This window comes from Solanum pennellii, chromosome 3 (assembly GCF_001406875.1).
Source record: "Solanum pennellii chromosome 3, SPENNV200".
In the NCBI taxonomy this organism is placed as follows: Eukaryota; Viridiplantae; Streptophyta; class Magnoliopsida; order Solanales; family Solanaceae; genus Solanum; species Solanum pennellii.
The window spans coordinates 1,051,891-1,070,449 of NC_028639.1; the positions used below are offsets into that span (position 1 = coordinate 1,051,891).

At 31.9% G+C, this 18,559-nt stretch overlaps 2 protein-coding genes and 3 non-coding genes across 5 annotated transcripts; 1 reads left to right on the forward strand and 4 right to left on the reverse strand.

Annotated features, from left to right (window-relative positions):
- Window positions 1–5,137: 5,137 nt before the first annotated feature.
- On the forward strand, window positions 5,138–7,929 carry LOC107012739. Its single transcript, XM_015212654.2, has 3 exons — window positions 5,138–5,535; window positions 6,191–6,410; window positions 7,256–7,929. Exons 1-3 carry the CDS (start codon window positions 5,272–5,274, stop codon window positions 7,696–7,698), a joined length of 927 nt encoding a protein of 308 aa, XP_015068140.1. The 5' UTR covers window positions 5,138–5,271; the 3' UTR covers window positions 7,699–7,929.
- A 593-nt stretch (window positions 7,930–8,522) lies between these two features.
- Window positions 8,523–8,595, reverse strand: TRNAF-GAA. Its single transcript has one exon. It is a non-coding gene; the product is annotated as a tRNA-Phe (tRNA).
- A 543-nt stretch (window positions 8,596–9,138) lies between these two features.
- On the reverse strand, window positions 9,139–9,211 carry TRNAF-GAA. The gene has a single exon. It is a non-coding gene; the product is annotated as a tRNA-Phe (tRNA).
- A 487-nt stretch (window positions 9,212–9,698) lies between these two features.
- Window positions 9,699–17,676, reverse strand: LOC107014942 (origin of replication complex subunit 1A-like). Its single transcript, XM_015215070.2, has 16 exons — window positions 16,701–17,676; window positions 16,454–16,589; window positions 15,881–16,033; window positions 15,640–15,780; window positions 15,408–15,559; window positions 15,226–15,325; window positions 14,987–15,109; window positions 14,748–14,909; window positions 14,603–14,660; window positions 14,336–14,514; window positions 14,073–14,187; window positions 13,853–13,923; window positions 12,415–12,510; window positions 12,062–12,138; window positions 11,205–11,288; window positions 9,699–10,174 (listed from the first exon to the last, which is right to left on the reverse strand). Exons 1-16 carry the CDS (start codon window positions 17,483–17,485, stop codon window positions 10,111–10,113), a joined length of 2,496 nt encoding a protein of 831 aa, XP_015070556.1. The 5' UTR covers window positions 17,486–17,676; the 3' UTR covers window positions 9,699–10,110.
- LOC114076627 lies at window positions 15,896–15,973 on the reverse strand. Its single transcript, XR_003577683.1, has one exon. It is a non-coding gene; the product is annotated as a small nucleolar RNA snoR28 (small nucleolar RNA).
- Window positions 17,677–18,559: the final 883 nt, after the last annotated feature.

An 18,559-nucleotide genomic window follows, 5' to 3' on the forward strand; every position in this document is an offset into this window, starting at 1 on the left:
AGTGGAATGAAATCACAATGATATAAGTTAGTATTTTAAATTAAATATGAAATAGTTTGAATTTTATTTGGCAATTATTACTTTACACAATCATTTGGCTAAATTATCTAAGAATTATAATTTCAAAAAGAATTTTGACCGTCGAGGCTATGAAATAAATTAATCACATATTGGATGGAATAAAATAAGTTATTTCATGATTAAATTTATAAAAAAAATTATTGCGTTTAATTGATTTCAATCATTTCATAATATTGCTTGATAATTCTTTTTATTTGTTATTCAAAAGTATACTTTTGGTATTCAAAGTCTAATGTTTCAAATTAATTAGATTTCTTATACTCGAGATTTGATTCAAAAGAGCAGATGAATCTTAATCATCTTAATGAATTCTTGATGAATTATTTTTATTTAAGCATAAAACATATGAAGTCCAATAAACTCGACTTATTAATTCATTCGCAGTGAGTAGATAATTATATAAGTGTCTTCATACATATTACTCCATTAAATTAGATTGGAGATTTTTATTTAGGAGCAAAAGAATCTCGCATATTTTTTCTTCATAATTACTTCGATTCATAAGTTTCTTCATACATATTACTCCATTAAATTAGATCGGAGATTTTTATTTAAGAGCAAAAGAATCTCGCATATTTTTTCTCCATAATTACTTCGATTCATCTCCTTAATGAAAGATCGTAATTACACCCTATATATTTATACTAATAGACTACAAGTGTTATTCATATATTTGCCTCATTGTTTTAGCAATGACTTGTTGAATTATGGCAATATTAGCACAATTTAAGCTGGAGAAAATTGTATGAAATAACAAATTATTAATTTAAATTAAATGTTGTAGCTATAGTTTATTTTGTTTGTAATTCACGATAAATATCTCAGTTTTTTGTTATCTGATTCGGTATATAATTACCATTTTCGATATACAAGTATTCATTCGATATACAAATGTATAATTGCGTTTGCGTTTGTATTTGTATAAAGAGGGAGAAAAGTGTATATACAAATACAAGTACATATATTTTCGTTATATACAGTTATAAAATCTTATTATACAAATTATAATGTTTGATGAATTTATCCAAAACTGAACAATTTGTATAAAATTGGATGCTTGTAGCGAATTATACAAATCAAAAGCTCCATATACATGGAGCGCAATTATGCAAATTATAACTATAACATACAAATATGTTTTTTATGTTTGCTATATGTGAAAGTTGCTTATTTAAGTTACAAATATCAAGTATTCCCTTCTTTTAAAAAAGAATGACAACTTTTCCTTTTTAGTCTGTTTCAAAAAGAATGACTTCTTTCTCTTTTTGGTAACAATTTTTGTACATTTGACATAACTTTAATTTAATACACATTATCAAAAGTATTCTTTTTTTTTCTTAAATTTTGTATCAAGTCAAACTAGACCATTCTTTGTAAAACGAGGAAGTATTATCTAATGTGAGATTAAATAGTCCATGAATCTGCTAATGGGCCCAAAAGAGCAAACGGCCCATAAAATGTTACGGAAGAGAAAAAGCCCAAAACTATCATCTTTTAACGATACTCATAATTAATAACCACAATACCATGAAATATTGGCTGAAATTCTATATAACGATTTGGACAATTCTCAAATCATGATTTTTTACGATGAACTTAGGATCGATTTAGTTCATTGCGCTTGAGAATTATATCGGTTTAGGATTAAATTACATTTTTTTGATACATTAACACATGAATTTAAGCCCATTTTAACTTCATAAACTTACTATTTGAAGTCAATTATTACGGAAAATTACAGGAAAAATTACCAATATGCACATTTTATTTTATTGCAGTCTCTAAAATTTTATACCATTTAAAAAAAAATTCAAAAATCCCCCTTGGATACATCGTTTCCCTCTCGCTGATACATTCCTATTCCTCTCAGATACATTTCTCCCCTCGAGGATATATTCCTCTCCTATGTATCCTAATCTTATCCCCTCTTTGATATATCTCTTTCCTATGTATTCAAATGTCATATCCCCTCTCTGATACATCCCTCCCCTCTTTGATACATCTTTCATCCACGTATCCGGATGTATATTGATGTATCCGAGAGTCAATGTATCCGGAAGTCCAGGAAAGTATCCGAAATCTATAAATTTAAGGGACTTTAATTTTGTAATTTGAAAGAGAGTGGGAAAATAATGTAATTAACGCTTAAAACTATGAGATTTATGTATATAAAAGTATATATATGCTTCTTGAGAGGGTACTTGTACATTATCCCAATTGATTAAGATAATAGTAGGACCGCAACTACTTGAAACCTGCAATGCACTTTCCAATAAGTTGCAAACACAATATTGACGAAGTAATATATGTATATTTTATAATTTATAAACGGATTTTCTATTTCTACAAAATCGAAATAACATTAGTGTATATTTTATTCTTTCAGACTCTATCCGCATATGAGATTACCTAAGTCCTAAGATATGTCATTTTGTGGCATATTTTGCTATATAAATAAATAGATAACTTGTATAGTCATTCAATTATAACAAATTATCCATTTTAATCATTTATATTTGTTTTCTATTAGAAAAAAAATAACTCAAATTAAATTTCACTAGTCACAAAGTCATTATAAGCAAAAAGGAGAAGGAAACTAAAAATGGAATACTAACTTACAAACGTTTATTATAGACCCTAATTAAATTACTCCTTTTGTTTAACAATACTGGTCTATTATTGACTTTGTATATCTCTTAAGATATTATAGATAAAAGATAGTTTTACCATTACCTTTTGAATATAATGTAAACAACTTTTCTTGAAAAGTAACAGAGAAATGACTATAACTAATAAAAACGGTAAATTAGGAACTAAATATGAAGTTATTCATTGATTTAATAAAATGAACAAATATTTTTGGACATTCCAAAATAGTATAGTGGACAACAATTATTGAACGAAGAAAATAATTATTTAGATTTTGTTCGATGAATTTTTAATATACGTATATAATATTCGAATCAAAATTAACATATTCGAATAAATCCGTAACTAACACTGTGATAAATTATTGTAATTTTTAGCTGGAAGCTGCGGCGATCAGCAGACGCAAATGGGCTTACTAATCTGCCAGCTCTTACATGAAGATTTGTCACATTCTTCTGTCTAAATTTTCATATATTATATTTATGTCACATGAATAATTTGTAAATAACAATTTAATCTTAAAATTAGTTTTCTTAGTATGACCAATTTGGCAAAGTTCGAAAACATTCTTATCATAATGTGATATTGTCTGTTCTAAAAAAAAGACGGACGATTTTCTTTTCTATATGTATTATTCATAGTGTCAATGTATTTTATGGATGACACATAGTGAGGGATCGTATGATAGTTTGATTAATATTATAAAAGTAGTTATGAAAAAATTTATATAATTATTTTATTATAATATTAGTTATACGATTATTAATAATTCCACATTAATTTAATGTTATATATAAACAACTAAATTCCTCCAAATTACCAACTATCAAACATATCTAACTCACCTCCAAACCAACTATCTAACAACCCCTTGATTTCCCAACAAATATTCTCGGTATACATTTCATTTTTTTGCAATTGTGTTTGTAATTCGCAGTAAACATTTCATTTTTTTGCCATCTGATTCGGTATACAATTAACCATTTTCGGTATACAATTATCTATTCGGTATACATATGTATGAAATACGAATGTGTTTGTATAAAGCGAGAGAAAAATGTATATACAAATACAAACACATATATTTTCGTCTTATACACTTATAATTATACAAATACATATCTTATTATACAAATTACAATGTATAAATGAATTTATACAAAACTGAATAATTCATATAAAATTGGATGTATCTAGCAAATTATACAGATCAAAAGCTTCATAGCAAATATAAAACTTGCTATAGAGTGCAATCATACAAACTGTAACTATAACATACAAATATGATTTTTATGTTTGGTATATTTAAAAGTTACTCTTTTTTTTTCATGTGTATTTTCAAAATTATCGTAGACCGACAGATAAAAACGAGACTAACTCAATTCTTGTGTTATTACTTTGTTATCTTTATATTCATTTCGTCGAATCATTAATTCATATCATTGTTAGGCTATAGCAAAAAAAAGATATTTTTATAATCATGGTGTGATATTATTGAATGATTAAATTATTTGGAAAAAAAAGTGAGTGGTACAAAATAGCTTTAAGACCAATTATACAATTAGACAGGACAATGAATTATGAAAATGATAGATCTTGGCATATTCTTTATATATTTATACTAATTTTATCTTAAATTATTCATCAATCTAATATTGCATGACTAGGAAAAAATAATTGTAAACGTAAAATTCCAATAATGCCCTCTCTTATCACTCTAGGTTTCTGTTTTATCCATGGGTAATTTCGTCAATATGTTTAAAAGTTAAGAAAACCATTGTCTTGATGCCGCATATGTATGGTGTAAAGAAGATTCCCATATCAATTATCAAAAACCCTACTAAAAACCTAATTTATCTCTTTGTAGGGTATCCCACAATTTGATGTTAGGTGGAAAAATTGTGAACGATCTGAACGGTTGAACGAAATTTATATTTTTTTTTATATATTTTGGGATTAATGAAATTTTAATATAGAGAGACGTTTTTCGTTGATAATTTTATATGATATTAATTCAAATTAATTAAATCAGTAAATACTGAATGCCAAGTGGTTCTATAAATGAAGTCGTTAGGTGGTTAAACAAGATGGACCCTCTCTTTTGGATACATGTGAAAAAATTAATCAAGAACTTATATTTTTTCGAGTTAAAAGATATGACGTAATTTGAATTTTTAATCTTTATAACCCTATAGATAAATTATATTTAAAAACAAGGAGGACAATACTATTCTAGGTGAAATATTTTAGGAAAAAAAAAGATAAAAATAGTAAACATGGACTGACGTGGATCCTTGCTGTTTTGGTCTACCAATTATATGACTATCTATTTATATATATATAAATATCTCAATTTACTTTACTCTTAACATTTAATGGTAGGCTCCCCTTTTGTACAATTAATTTTTTATTTTCCCACCCCATAATTTTTGGTAACTATATAAAGCCATTTCCCAAATTAAATTTAGTCACATTACAAATTTATAAGCCTTTTATTTTCTTATATATTTTTAGCTCCATTTAGAGAAGTAGGATACTATTATGGTTAGAGTTATGGCTAGAAGAACAATGAGTCATCGGATTTTAACGTGCGATAAGTTGGAAATAGTGACATTTTCCGGCGACCCCGCATCGATAAATATTTCCGATACTATTTTTGGTTTTCTCGATAATGAATCGTTGGAAAGTATTCGTCTCGATTTTTGTGACGATAATGAGAATAATGATGATGAAGACGAAGAAAAAGATGAGTCTGATAATGTTGAAGATAATCAATTTTGGGAAACACAACATCAGCTTTTACAAGTAAGTAATTTTTAATACTCAATATATATATTTTTTTTTAAAAAAAAACTTTAAACAAAAATTAACAAGGCGAGCAAAGAATCCCGTGCGTTAATAAGTAGAATGTGTGATGTAAAAAATCTACTCGAATGTAGTGTTTGTAACTGTTATATTATCACGATTGAAGCCCGTAACCTATAATCATGTAGAGATAAACTTTAATGTTACTCCGAGACTCTAAAATCGAATCAGAAATGATACAAAGGGTTAGTCTTAACATCTTCATATCCTTGAATTTCTCCTATTGATCCGATAATTAATTACTTAAAAGCCATTTCATTAATTAATTTTTTTCATAGCTAATTACTCCTTTTTAAATTATTTAAGTTATTTTTAATAATAGGAAAGCTTCGTATAAGTTTGATATGATTACTACAAAAAATAGAATAATAATTTGTCTGTTTAATTGAACTGATAGTATAAAGATTATTTATATTGTTCGTGCATATAATTTAAAATCCTGTTACTATGTGTTAATTTTATAATGATTTAATTACATGAATTGTGTAATTTTATAACTTACAATTTATTCTAGTTACCAATTTATGTTATCAAATAAAGTTACTTGTAATTATATTTTAATAATTTGATTGTGTAAATATTTTTATTTCATTAGGGTATACTTTATCGGACTACTTCTTTAGAATCACAAATCCGAAGCATTACAAAGGAGGCAATAAAAGAAGGAAATGAAATTATATGTAGTTGTCGCAGAACGCTGGATGACGGCTGCAAGACCTGCCTCATGAAGGAGGTTTGCAGCCGTCTGCAAATTGCAGGGTTCAACTCTGCAATTTGCAAGTCTAAATGGAAGAACTCTCTGGATATTCCATCAGGTAACTTTTTTTTAAAATAATAATAGGTAAATGAGTTTTTTAATAAAGAGCTTAAGATATATATAATGATGAAGTAATAAAATTTTAAGCTTAAATTATATACATTTGTTGAAAAGTAGAAATTTTATATAGTGAGTGAAGGTATATCTATATATGTCAACATCCTTAAAATGTGAGATTTATAATCTTAAAAATAAGATAAATAATTTGCTATAAAATATAAAAATGACTCGATCACGTGAAAATTTCTTACACTATTAATGTACTTAAGTTAAATAAAACCTACTACTATAACAAATTAAATTACTTACCGCTTATTTCAAAGATATGATAAATATAAATATCTCTTCGTAACGAAAATACAAATAGAAATTTTATAATGTTTATATTTTCTTTAATATGTTCGAAAAGAAGAGCGAGTTTTTATTATATTTTGAAAGTCGATTTAATTATCAATAATAATAAAAATTTACGAAGATCTTAACCTTTGACGAAGATGAAATGATAACTTATTAAAATCTTTTAATAATAGTGTATAAAATGACAACTTTATATCTACATCTAGAGCTTTTAACTTACTATATATTAAAATAAATAATTATATAAGTTATAACTGAGAATGACATCCATATAAAGATCTCTTTTAATGTATGGCAGTGAACCAATTACATAGTTTTGATATTTCTAATAGCTGGAAAATGACTTGTTTAATTTGTGGCTATCCACCAAGGACAAATTTTATGACAAGAACTTTCCAGACAATTTTTTTTTATTCACTCAAATATTAAATATATATTAAATCTTGAATAACTTTAACGATTTTATTAATCTATCATACTATACAGGTGAACATACATTTATAGACGTGATTGACTTATCAAATCCTAAAAAGGGTGAAGTAAGAGTTATCATAGAGCTAAATTTTCGTGCCGAATTCGAGATGGCACGAGGATGTGAAGAATACAATCGATTAGTAAAAAATTTACCAGAAGTATTTATTGGAAAAATCGAAAGATTGCTATCGTTGATCAAGATTTTGTGCGCGGCAGCCAAGAAATGCATGAAGGACAAGAAAATGCACATTGGGCCGTGGCGTAAACAAAAATACATGCAAGCAAAATGGCTTAAAACCCGCGAACGTGTGGAGGCGGCCAAGTTAACCTACTCGTCCTCTATGGACGAGTATTCTAGTCGACCGCCTCCACGGCCGAGGGCCTCCATGCTCACGGTTGATTTGTTGGAAAATTTGCCAAATTTACATCTCATCACGGCAGTTGAAGTATTGTGAAATTTTGAAAAAGAGACATTAGTATATAAGTTATATTCTGAAAATTTTGAAATACTATATTGTATTTGCTATAATTGTATTTTGTTCTTTTTCTCTAGGTTTTTGGGGTTGGGGAGTATTTTTTTTGTTGTTGTTGAGAGAGTTTGAGGTTATTGTTAGAATTTTAATTTACTTCTCTTTAATTAAATAATTACCTTGTTTTCTAGCTAAGGAATAAATCTCATCTTATTATGGTAGGGTATTATATTTTACCACTAGACTACTAGTTTGTGTTTACTTTATACAAAAGTTTGATTTTCTAAAACAAAAATAGTGCTTGATCAATGAATGAGATTTCTTCTCCAATTAATTATAGTTTTCATATATAGGCTTTAAATATGAAAAAATCCTGAGAGAAGCACTTCCCTTTATATGGTACACATTTAAAATAATTAATAAAACTCTAATATAAATGTCGAATTTGCACGGGAGGGGGGGAGAGCGCATGGATGGTAAGATAAAAGTTTTCGAGCTTAGCTTTTGAAACACCATAATCGATGTGGCAATTTTGATTAACTTTTCATTAATTTTGAGTATTTTATAAAAAAAAAAATCATATGAGCAAAGCAAAATGATTAAAAGTTACTTTAAACATAATTTAAGATTTTTATAATTAGGAAACTTTAAACGGTACATTCGACTAGAAGTAGGGCGGGATGAATGAAACTATCTCTATTATTTATAGAAAGATTTCGGGCTTGAGTCATAAGATTAAGAAAAAAAACTAACACAAAAGACGTTTGTCTCACTTAGCCCGCCTTGGACAAGAAAAAAAAAGGAAAAAATGCGGTGAACGTGGATCGAACACGTGACCTTCAGATCTTCAGTCTGACGCTCTCCCAACTGAGCTATCCCCGCAACTGTTCACATTATTAGTATATTTATCTTATGAATAATCATTTTGTTACAATTGTTCTTTTTGCATATGAAAAAAGAAACTAATACAGTACTAATTTTGATTTTACATATCTACATCAAACATATCATTTTAAACAAACAGAAACCCTTGCTATAAATAAAAGATTCATTAATCGAGAAGTTGTATATTCTTTAGCGAATATAAAATCATCATGAAGTTCTTGAAGTAACACTGATCATACGCAATTTAGTTGTTACGTATGAAAATTACAGAATATGCATATGTGTTAATCCACTATATGAACGAGAGCTAGTTATAAGAAAATTGATTTCCTTTATTTATGAGTATCAATTCCTGTTATGTAGTAAACATTAAATTGAATTATATACATGATTAGTTTAATTATTACCCTAGCAAAACAAAATAAAATTGAATCGAGATGTAATAAAACCCTAAAGTTAAAACAAAATAAAATTGAATCGAGATGTAATAAAACCCTAAAGTTAAATTAATCGGGTCATTGTAATGGAGGAAAAAAATAATGCGGTGAACGTGGATCGAACACGTGACCTTCAGATCTTCAGTCTGACGCTCTCCCAACTGAGCTATCCCCGCAAGTGGTTACAACTTTATTATGTTAATTATATAATATTTTTATCCAACTCCATAAAATTCAAAAGTACTAACAATATTGACAACAATAATCTATGTAATAGTTACTAAATAGAATGTGATGACAACCCAACCCAGAACTGAGGATTTATCGAAAATAACTTTTTTTTCTTCTCATTATATAAACAACACCCACTTTCTTTTGGTTTAATTGCTTGTATCTTGTGGCTGACATAGATATAAAAAATATTGGTTACAAGTTATAACTTATAATCAATCAACTAAGTTGAGAGCATTTATTATGTGATTTATTTATCATTGTATTAACAACTCTAGCAAATAACCACTTTTTAGTTCTTATAATTGAAATACAATCATAATAAATCTCAAACTCCACAAGTTAAGTTTTTGCCTGTAGAATTTGAAACACTGTGACAATGGCTATTTTTCAAAATAAGCTATCATTACGCTTCTAAAAAAATGCCAAGAGTAACACAATGAAATTTTCTTTTTCTTTTTGATCAGGTAAACAGTTCCATTTAATCACAACGCCGAAATCGATCATATACAATAAAGTAAAATAATGTCAACAAGTTTATAGATAACAAGAAAATACAGGGTTGTTCTTGTAAAGAATCTTGATTGTGAACAAGGATATGAAACATCCACAAGTCAGAGATACTTTTCTTTTAACCATGGTGTGTGTCCTTGTCAGCTCGCGTGCATCTCGACTGATATCTGCTACCTCGTACTAACACATGTATTGTGTAACTCTATCCATAAAAGTTGCTTGGACAGTGAAAAGAAATCGCCTAGTGCTTTTTTGCCTCTTAAGCATGAGATCTCATCATTCTTAATCCACATCACCGACTTCTAAGCCATACTCATGGGTGTTTCATGAGTTATAAATACCGAGCCAACCACGACAACTCCTTGCTGTCTTTAAGGGCAAATGAAACATCATCACTGCAACAAAAACGCAAGGAATCAGTAGGACAAAAGCAACCATTGCAAGAGTCCGACACTTGCCAAGTGCTGAAAGGTCGGAAGGTGAAGTAAAACTCTCTTCGTTTTAGAAACTCTTAGTGAAGGTTTCATCCTAATAAGGCTCAACTGTGTAAGAGCATTATAGAGGTATTGACGAATTAAAATAAATAAAACATGGGTATTTACAAGAATACACAAAAATCTCTTCAAAAAACCAACAATTCAAGAGTTTATATGATGTACTTTAAACTACCATCACTTGAAAATATATATAAGAGCATTACAGAGTTTTCATATATATGATTCACACAATTAAGATCTTAAAGTCAAGTCTTGTAATCATATATAACCAAAATGCTTAAGCCCCCAAAGAAGAATCAGGCACGCTTTGAAAACCATAAGTAGGGTTATTCCTTGTAATGAAAAGCATTATAATGGCGTGTCACACAATTCAACGCTTAATAATGCTGATGAACAGAAGTATAAGCTTACGTAAGACGATTCACATAATTAAAATCTTGAATTCAAGTCTTGTAATCATATATAACCAAAGTGCTTAAGCCCCAAAAGAAGAATCAGGCACGTGTTGAAAAAAAGCCATAAGTAGGGTTGTTCCTTATAATGAAAAGCATTTTAATGGCGGGTCACACAATTCAACACTTAATAATGCTGATGAACCCCAATGCAACTTAGCAGCCTTATGCTAGAAAAGCACGGATGAACAAATTAACCAGTTAGAAATCCCATTCGTCAAAGATGATTTTCTTCTAAATATCTTGACCGATGGATTTCTGAGAGTATCATAAAAGAGTTACCCAAACTTGTTTGGAGCTGAGGCGTCGTTGTTGTCTTATCATTAAAAAGTTGTTATTTTTAGGAACTCTTTGGGCACACATGATTATGCAAACTAGATTATTTGGGATTAGATTCTACAGCGCATTTTAGTTAAAAGAGAAACTTCAGTTATAAGGTTTGAATCACATACTGCTGAGGTAATAAAGAAACTTACCTTGGGAAATTGAGCTGTAACTTTTGCAGTTTATGCTTCACTCCAGGTTCACATAGAATTATTCTGCATTCACCAAGCTTGCATCTGCCACCAAACAAAATAAATGTAGGATGATTAACAAAGTGAACAAGAATTTCCACACACGTGCTGACATTTTTGAAGAGTCCGAACAACATTGATTTCCAGTCACCATTCACTGGCATCCACTTGCTATCCATATCAACAATTACATCTACTTCACAACATTATGAGAACAGGATATGAAAACACAGAACTAATTTGTTACAATGACAGCCTAGTGTTGTCAAAGTTGCACTTAAGCCCTGAAAAACAAGGCTCAAAACGTGTTGAGTGCCACCATCCTCAATGTGCGCTTTGGTCTCATCATCGAGGTTCTAAGTCATACTTTTCCTTGCCAATGAGCCTCTTCTAAAGAGCCGATACTAAACAATTGAAACATCACTTTATTGTTAAAAAAAATTCAATTTCTTTGTTCATGTGTGTCATTTATGGTTATATTTATTGGTCTTAGACTAAATATATATTTTTATTTTTATTTTTTTCCCCTCCCTTGGCACCTTTTTTCATTAGAGCCCACAATTTATTTGCACATAAAGCCCCAGCGGACCTTAGAGCTTTTTTGCTTTTGATAACACTGCAAGCCTCTGTCAAGGTTAGGAAATGGGGGTTATCCTACCAGAGTTATGCTAAGAAATCAAGACTTGCCGCACACAATACACAAAATAAATAAATAAATAAATAATACAACAAAGTAACAAGGATTGGAGACTTCATTAATCCAAGGTTAAAAATTTATAGCTTGATAATTTCAGGAAGCTAACGAATATGTGGCTTACCCAACTTTTAAAAGCATATCCCATCCTGGAAATTTCTCACCATTGCTTGTACAGAGACAGGAAACAGTTGTTGCCAACTGCATTGAGAAAATTATTTCAGGGAGCAAACTTAAACAACAACCAAGCTAATGTTAGGACAGATTACATAAGTGCATAAAAACCAAACCAGAAGGAAGAGTAGAATCAAAGTGGGCAGACTTTAAGTTGAAAAACTAGTAATCAATTATAAATTTTGTTTTCTTTTCACAACAAAAGATGCATGATTTCACAACAAGAGATACATGATACATCAGTAAATCATAGAAGCCACAAGAGGCAGATGAAACTTTGAAAGGCAGAAGACGGGAAACTACCTGGTCAAAGGTGGTCTCGCTCATCCCCGTCTTGTGACCCTCATAAACCATAGCTGCCAAGAAGATTTTACTCAGCTTGGAGCTGCTTCTCATCAACTACACAACAAAAACAAATAATTAGACATATTGCAAGCACTATGAAAACAAAATCCTTCATCTTCTCCCCCTTATAGTCAGTGAAACATCAGCTAGCACTTTGCTGCCACATCATTATGAATCACCCATAGAGAAAAAAGGAGCTAGTCCTAACATGATTTAGCTAAGAAATCATTGGAGTTCCCATTTTGTGCCAAGGGATGGTCAGCATAAGTCCTTGGTAAAATTCATTTCGAAACTTACATGTATACAAGGATACTCCAAATTTTTTAGCAAATAATAGGATTGTAACTTGCTTCAACCTCAGACCTCTCTTAGATCATCTTGACCATGAAAAATTCAACAGATTTACCTTAAACCTCTCAGATAGAAGAATCTGCCCTTCTGTTCAATACCCATGTTAATACTTCCATCTCTCGAAACCCAGCTCAAAGCCACAACTCCACGAACCAGCTAAATAAATTATCATGTGTCAACCTCCATTCGAACTGATATTCTCAGCCAACATAGGTCAAATCTAAACAACCATCAAGCCTCTTTTTTACAAATAATTGTGGTGTCTGGACCAACTTGCACGCACGTCGACTAATTCCACAAAATACCTGCTTTACTTCCCACTTGCAACAGGTAACATGTAACATGATCCACCAAGGTTTAGACAACAAATAAGAACAAATCACCTAGTATTTATTTGTCTCTGCGGAGATTTGAACTTGAGGCCTCATGGTTCTCCTCCCACTTCATTCACCTCTAGGCCACACCCTTGGATGCCAGCTTTCCTTTTCACCAGCTTAAGGTACATCTTTCCTCTTCATAATTAACTTCTTCAGCGGCTCAATTTAAACATCTTTCCCCAAAGTTTCAACAAAATTTGACTGTCCAATCACAACGAATTGGAGATTTACTACTTGTGGCACTGTTCATTCACTAGCACCCGCTACCATGGAAGTAAAAGATGCTTCTTCTCTCATCCCTAAAGTTGTGTACCTGTCCTATAGAAATGACTTCGATCATTTCTCATGTTGTATTGGAAGGTTGTCTTATATACCTTCTTTGCTATATAATTACGGATAGGGATGCCTAACCCACTTGGTGGAATATTTAAAAAAAAAAAAAAGCAAGAGGAGAAAATTTAACTATTTTTTACATTCACCTCTACCCACCCCCGCAAGCGGACACCAACTAGTTTGGGCTTGAGAGTAGTGCAAGACAAAAAAGGGAAGATCAAAAGAGAGTGGACTCTTGGTTGTTATCTTGTTAATATCTTGTTATCAACAAGATATGTCCCACTGACTAAAATGACTGTTGAAATTACAACACAGGGTGTTCCTTTTGGACTCACTTGGATATGAGGAGCTTGGAACATTTCCTGAATGGCTGCTTCAACATCTGCCATTCTGACAAGCATTTTACCTGACAAATACACATAGATAAGTAATCTGTACAAACCTACCAGGAATGTTAGATGTTCAAAACCAGAAAGAATGTGTATTTCTTTCTAACGGAATTCCAAGTATTTCTTTCTTGCCACTAATGTCTACAAAGTTCGAGGTTTAGGTCACCTGGTGCAGCAGAATCGGGAATTGGTAGCAATTTCTTAACACGATAATCTGCAAGTTCCGCAGCTCGCCTACATATTTCTAGTGCACGGCGTGCATCACCTGAAACGGCTGCCACCTGGATTTATGTGTAAAGTGGACATTGCTTAAATAATCAACTTAAGTATCACGTTTGCAACAGCACACAAGCAAGTATGTAAATGGGATGATTAGAATCAACTAATAAAGATAAAATCCTTGTAGAGGTGAATCACAGAAGGACCAACCTTCCTTGACGCAAATTCAATTGCAGGTTTTTCAAAGGCCTCAATTCCATTGAGGCGAGTTAAAATAATTTCTTGAAGCTGCTGATAGTTATAGGGACCAAAGCAAAGTCTTTGAATGCCCATACGACTTGAAATCCTCGGAAGCAACTTCTCCGGAAGATCCATAGTATTTGCAATACCTGTTGGTGAGAGAAGTTCCCATTTTATCTTCACATATAATAACTAATACAGAATGAAGGAAATGCTGATAGCAAATTGTGCACGCACCTATAACAATCAGTTTGGAATGTGGCTTGGTAGGCCAATCAAGAATGTTATATAAAACCTGGATTAAAAAAGGAAACAAAGTCATACACATGCAATTTGCTGATTTTGATATGTACTATTGTAGATACAAGGATGCATCATTTACCGCTTGATTTCTGGTAACTAGGAGATCCAGTTCATCTATAAGTAGAATACAAGGCCGGTTTTCCTCTTTGCTACGTTCAGCAACATTGGAAAACCGCTCATTCAAGGAATGAAGAGCCTTTTTCCAACCGACCTTGTGCCCATTAAGTGCTTCATAAATAACCTGAAACAGTAGAGAGAAACATTTCAGAGAACAAAGATATTTTCTGCATCACGCGAGAAATTGCATTGCATACTTACACTGTAAATATTCTCGGGTGAAGCCAGTTTTAGGCCATTAATCTCCACAAAACAATAAGGTTTAATGCTCCCTGCATCAACTTCACACCTTAAACTCCTCATTACTGCTAATACACTCATTGTCTGCATCAACGCAAATAAGGAACACATCAGTAATGTCAGACCAGCCTAACATAGAAACGATATATGACTGCCTTATGCTATCAGTCAAGTGAATTCTCTTAAGCCAATAGATATACCTTTCCTGTCCCAGGAACACCATGTATGTAAAGGCATCTACCCAGGCATTGATCATCGCATATGGCACCTTTTACGAATGTAGTTATCTCTTCCATTTCTCTGCAAAAGAGAGCACTTCTTTGTCAGAAAATACCGAGCAAATTGCATGAAGAATAAAGATTGCACCTTGGGAAAGACGTACTTGGTTCTACAAGGTAGAGACTTGGGTAAAGTTGCCAGCAAGAGGGTTCCTTTTGCTTTCTCAAGTTCAGTAAGCTTATGAGACCTCACATGTTCTGGTATCTTCTTTACACCAATCTTTTGTAGTCCAAAAAACCGACCCTTTCTAGAATTCTGCACTCTTACACAAACTAATTAGCTTTCTGCAACATGAAGAAGTGAACTATGAGTCTGTCGAAGGACAAGTTGTATACCGCAGCCAAAGGATGAGCTGGAGATGGTCTGGTTAATAGATTACTTAGTTTTTCCCGTTCATATTCTACATCATCTTCCCCATCAGAGTCTTGATCTTCGCAAGAGTTCCAATCCCCATCATTCTCAGCTTCATCATCATCCTACCAAATGAGAAGACAGCTTAATAGTTCGGAATAGTTCATCAGATATGAGCAAAAGGTTCCACAAATATCATCAAAAATTATTTTATTAATAACATACCACCGCATTATCTTCAATCTCAGAAATGCGCTTGAAACTATGCCAGTGAATGTCATATTCATATTCACAAAGGAAAACATCATCTCCATCATTTCTTGCCTTCTCAAATTCTTTTGGATATAAAACAAAGCAATGTCTGATGACAGATTCCATCTGCAGATAGAATCGTAGGCCTTTATTAACAGATGTAATTGGTCACTTACTCGTAACATGTCCAATCAATTCAGACCGCCAGATAAGCAGAAAAAATGGAAGCTTTGGCTCATTTCTGTTGGGGTGAGAGTCTTATCCCGCTAAATTCGTTATAACATCCAAACCCCCAAAGCAAAATCTTACCACTTGCAATCTTTCTCTTTTGAGAACTCTATCAAGAATTACCCAATGGTAGATCAATACATTTACACCTATCGTTTGATTTTGGGAAGTTATCAATCAATTGAACTGATCAACAGGTAAATGACATTTTCTACCATAACAAAATTACAACCCTCAAGCAGCAAAATAGGTAGCATATAACTTCCACAGTGAAAAACATTACATTGTAAGACACAATAGAGAATACCATAATATTACCTCAACATCAGCAAAATCATTGGTCCGATAAAGTTCTCTCCTTAAGTTATGTGGCTGTCTTCCTGCATCTGTTTCCTCAGGAATAATATACCAATGTGCCCGGAACCAATATGTACCATCCACTTCTTTCCATATACTATAACATTGATATCACAATTAGTCATACATTACGACCACTGATATGTAACATCAAAGAAACCACAAAAAGTTCTTATAATTAACATACAAAATAGGAAAGCTCGTATACCTCTCAATACGAGCTGCCCACAGATCACTGTCAAGTAACTTCTCCTTAGCAGTCCTTACCCGTTTCTTCCCCTTGGGTGGTGCAGGCATTTCCATTATTTTCCCTAATTTCTTCGCCTCGCAATACACACAAATCCAATCTCCTTCAGGAACCTCCTTTAAAGGTGGCTTCAAACACTTCAAATGAAACCCTCCTAAGCATTCATCACACTCAATCATAATTACCCTCCCTGCTGGCTTGTAACAAATCCTACATTCCTCCACTTCGGGATCCTCATTGTCCGAACCAGCATCTTCTCTCCTCTTAACATATACATCATCCCCCACACCAAACTCCCCCCCATCAAAAACCACTTTTTTATAATACACCCTCTTCTTACAACTCCTCGAAACACTTCTTTTCTCAACACCCACATTTTTTCTCTCTACACATTTCCTTTTTCTCTTCGATTCAGTAAGTCCCGGTGTCAAAATAGGGGTTAAATCAGCAACTTTAGATTTCCTTCTTTTAGCTGAATTGGTACCATTTTTCGGAGTAAAGTTCAGAGATTTACCTCTTAGGGCAGAAGTTGGAGGCGACAGAGGCTCCGGCGCCGGCGTTCGAGGGGTGGCGCTAAGGCGAACAGAACGGCGGCAATTGGTGGGGTTTAGGGTTTGTGGGGTTTTAGGGAAAATGGGATCTGAAGGAGATAAACTGGAAATGGGAAGTGGGTTTTGCTGCTTAATGGGTGTTGCGTTAGGGGATTGTTTCGATTTCTTCTTCGGCGTACTTTCACCAAAATCCATCGAAAAATTCGAGAAAAAAATGGATTTCTGTGTATTGTAGCTACTTCTATTACAAGATTTTGAAGAAATGGGAACTTACATACCTTCAATATTCATCTGCGAGGAGCAATTTATACACTGTTCCTTAGCTTTTGAGGGGAAAGAAGAAGAAGAAGCAGCAGCACAGAGGTCAATGCAAGAATGGTAACTGAGAGCTGAGAGGAGTGGTACTTTGTGCTTATGAGATTGTTCTTGACCGTTAGAAGTATATGAAGTTATATCTTTTGTCACTTAGGTCCATTTTAGTTTATATTTTAAGTTTTAATAATACGATATTAGCTCTGTTAGTTTCTTATATTAAACACATTTGATCCTAGACAAGTTTAGGATAACACATCCCATGTAATCTCACAATTCGAATTTAGAGAGGAAGTGATACTTTGTGCTTACGAGATTGTTGTCCGTTAGAAGTATATGAAGTTTTATCTTTCGTCACTTAGGTCCGTTTTAGTTTATATTTAGGATTTGAAGAATAGGATATTAACTCGGTTAATTTCTTATATTAGACACATTTGATCCTACTCAAGTTTACAATAACATATCTCATGTAATCTCACAAATCAAATTTGGAGAGGAGTGATACTTTGTGCTTACGAGGTTGTTGTTAATCGTAAGACGCATATGAAGTTATATCTTTTGTCACTTGTATCTATCTTATTTATGTTTTAGAGTTTGAAGAATAAGACATTAGCTTAACTAGTTTCTTTTATTAGACATATTCAGTTCTATAAGTCTACAATAATATATCTTGTGTAATCATAATTAAAATCTGGAGAAATTTTTACTTTTATTTGTGAAGGTAAAACTATTGTTTATAATAAACCCCAGATTAAATAAAACATAAAAAAAAAAGATATTATACAAAGCAAATACAGTAACAAAGAAATCATGACGAAAATAAAAAACAATAGTACTAGTTAAACGAATTTGATAATCCAACAACAACAAAAGCTATGTTTAATTATTTATTAATTTTAATTTTTTTAATTGAAACCCATTTTTTACCCGAGATAAAATAAAATTAGATACATATAA

Coding starts and splice junctions, on each gene's coding strand:
- LOC107012739 (XM_015212654.2), top strand. CDS start 5,272: ATGGTTAGAGTTATGGCTAGAAGAACAATGAGTCATCGGATTTTAACG. Junction 5,536..6,190: donor CACAACATCAGCTTTTACAA/GTAAGTAATTTT, acceptor TTATTTCATTAG/GGTATACTTTATCGGACTAC. Junction 6,411..7,255: donor CTCTCTGGATATTCCATCAG/GTAACTTTTTTT, acceptor CATACTATACAG/GTGAACATACATTTATAGAC.
- LOC107014942 (XM_015215070.2), bottom strand. CDS start 17,485: ATGGATTTTGGTGAAAGTACGCCGAAGAAGAAATCGAAACAATCCCCT. Junction 16,590..16,700: donor TGGGCAGCTCGTATTGAGAG/GTATACGAGCTT, acceptor TCAATGTTATAG/TATATGGAAAGAAGTGGATG. Junction 14,910..14,986: donor CACCCGAGAATATTTACAGT/GTAAGTATGCAA, acceptor CTACTGTTTCAG/GTTATTTATGAAGCACTTAA.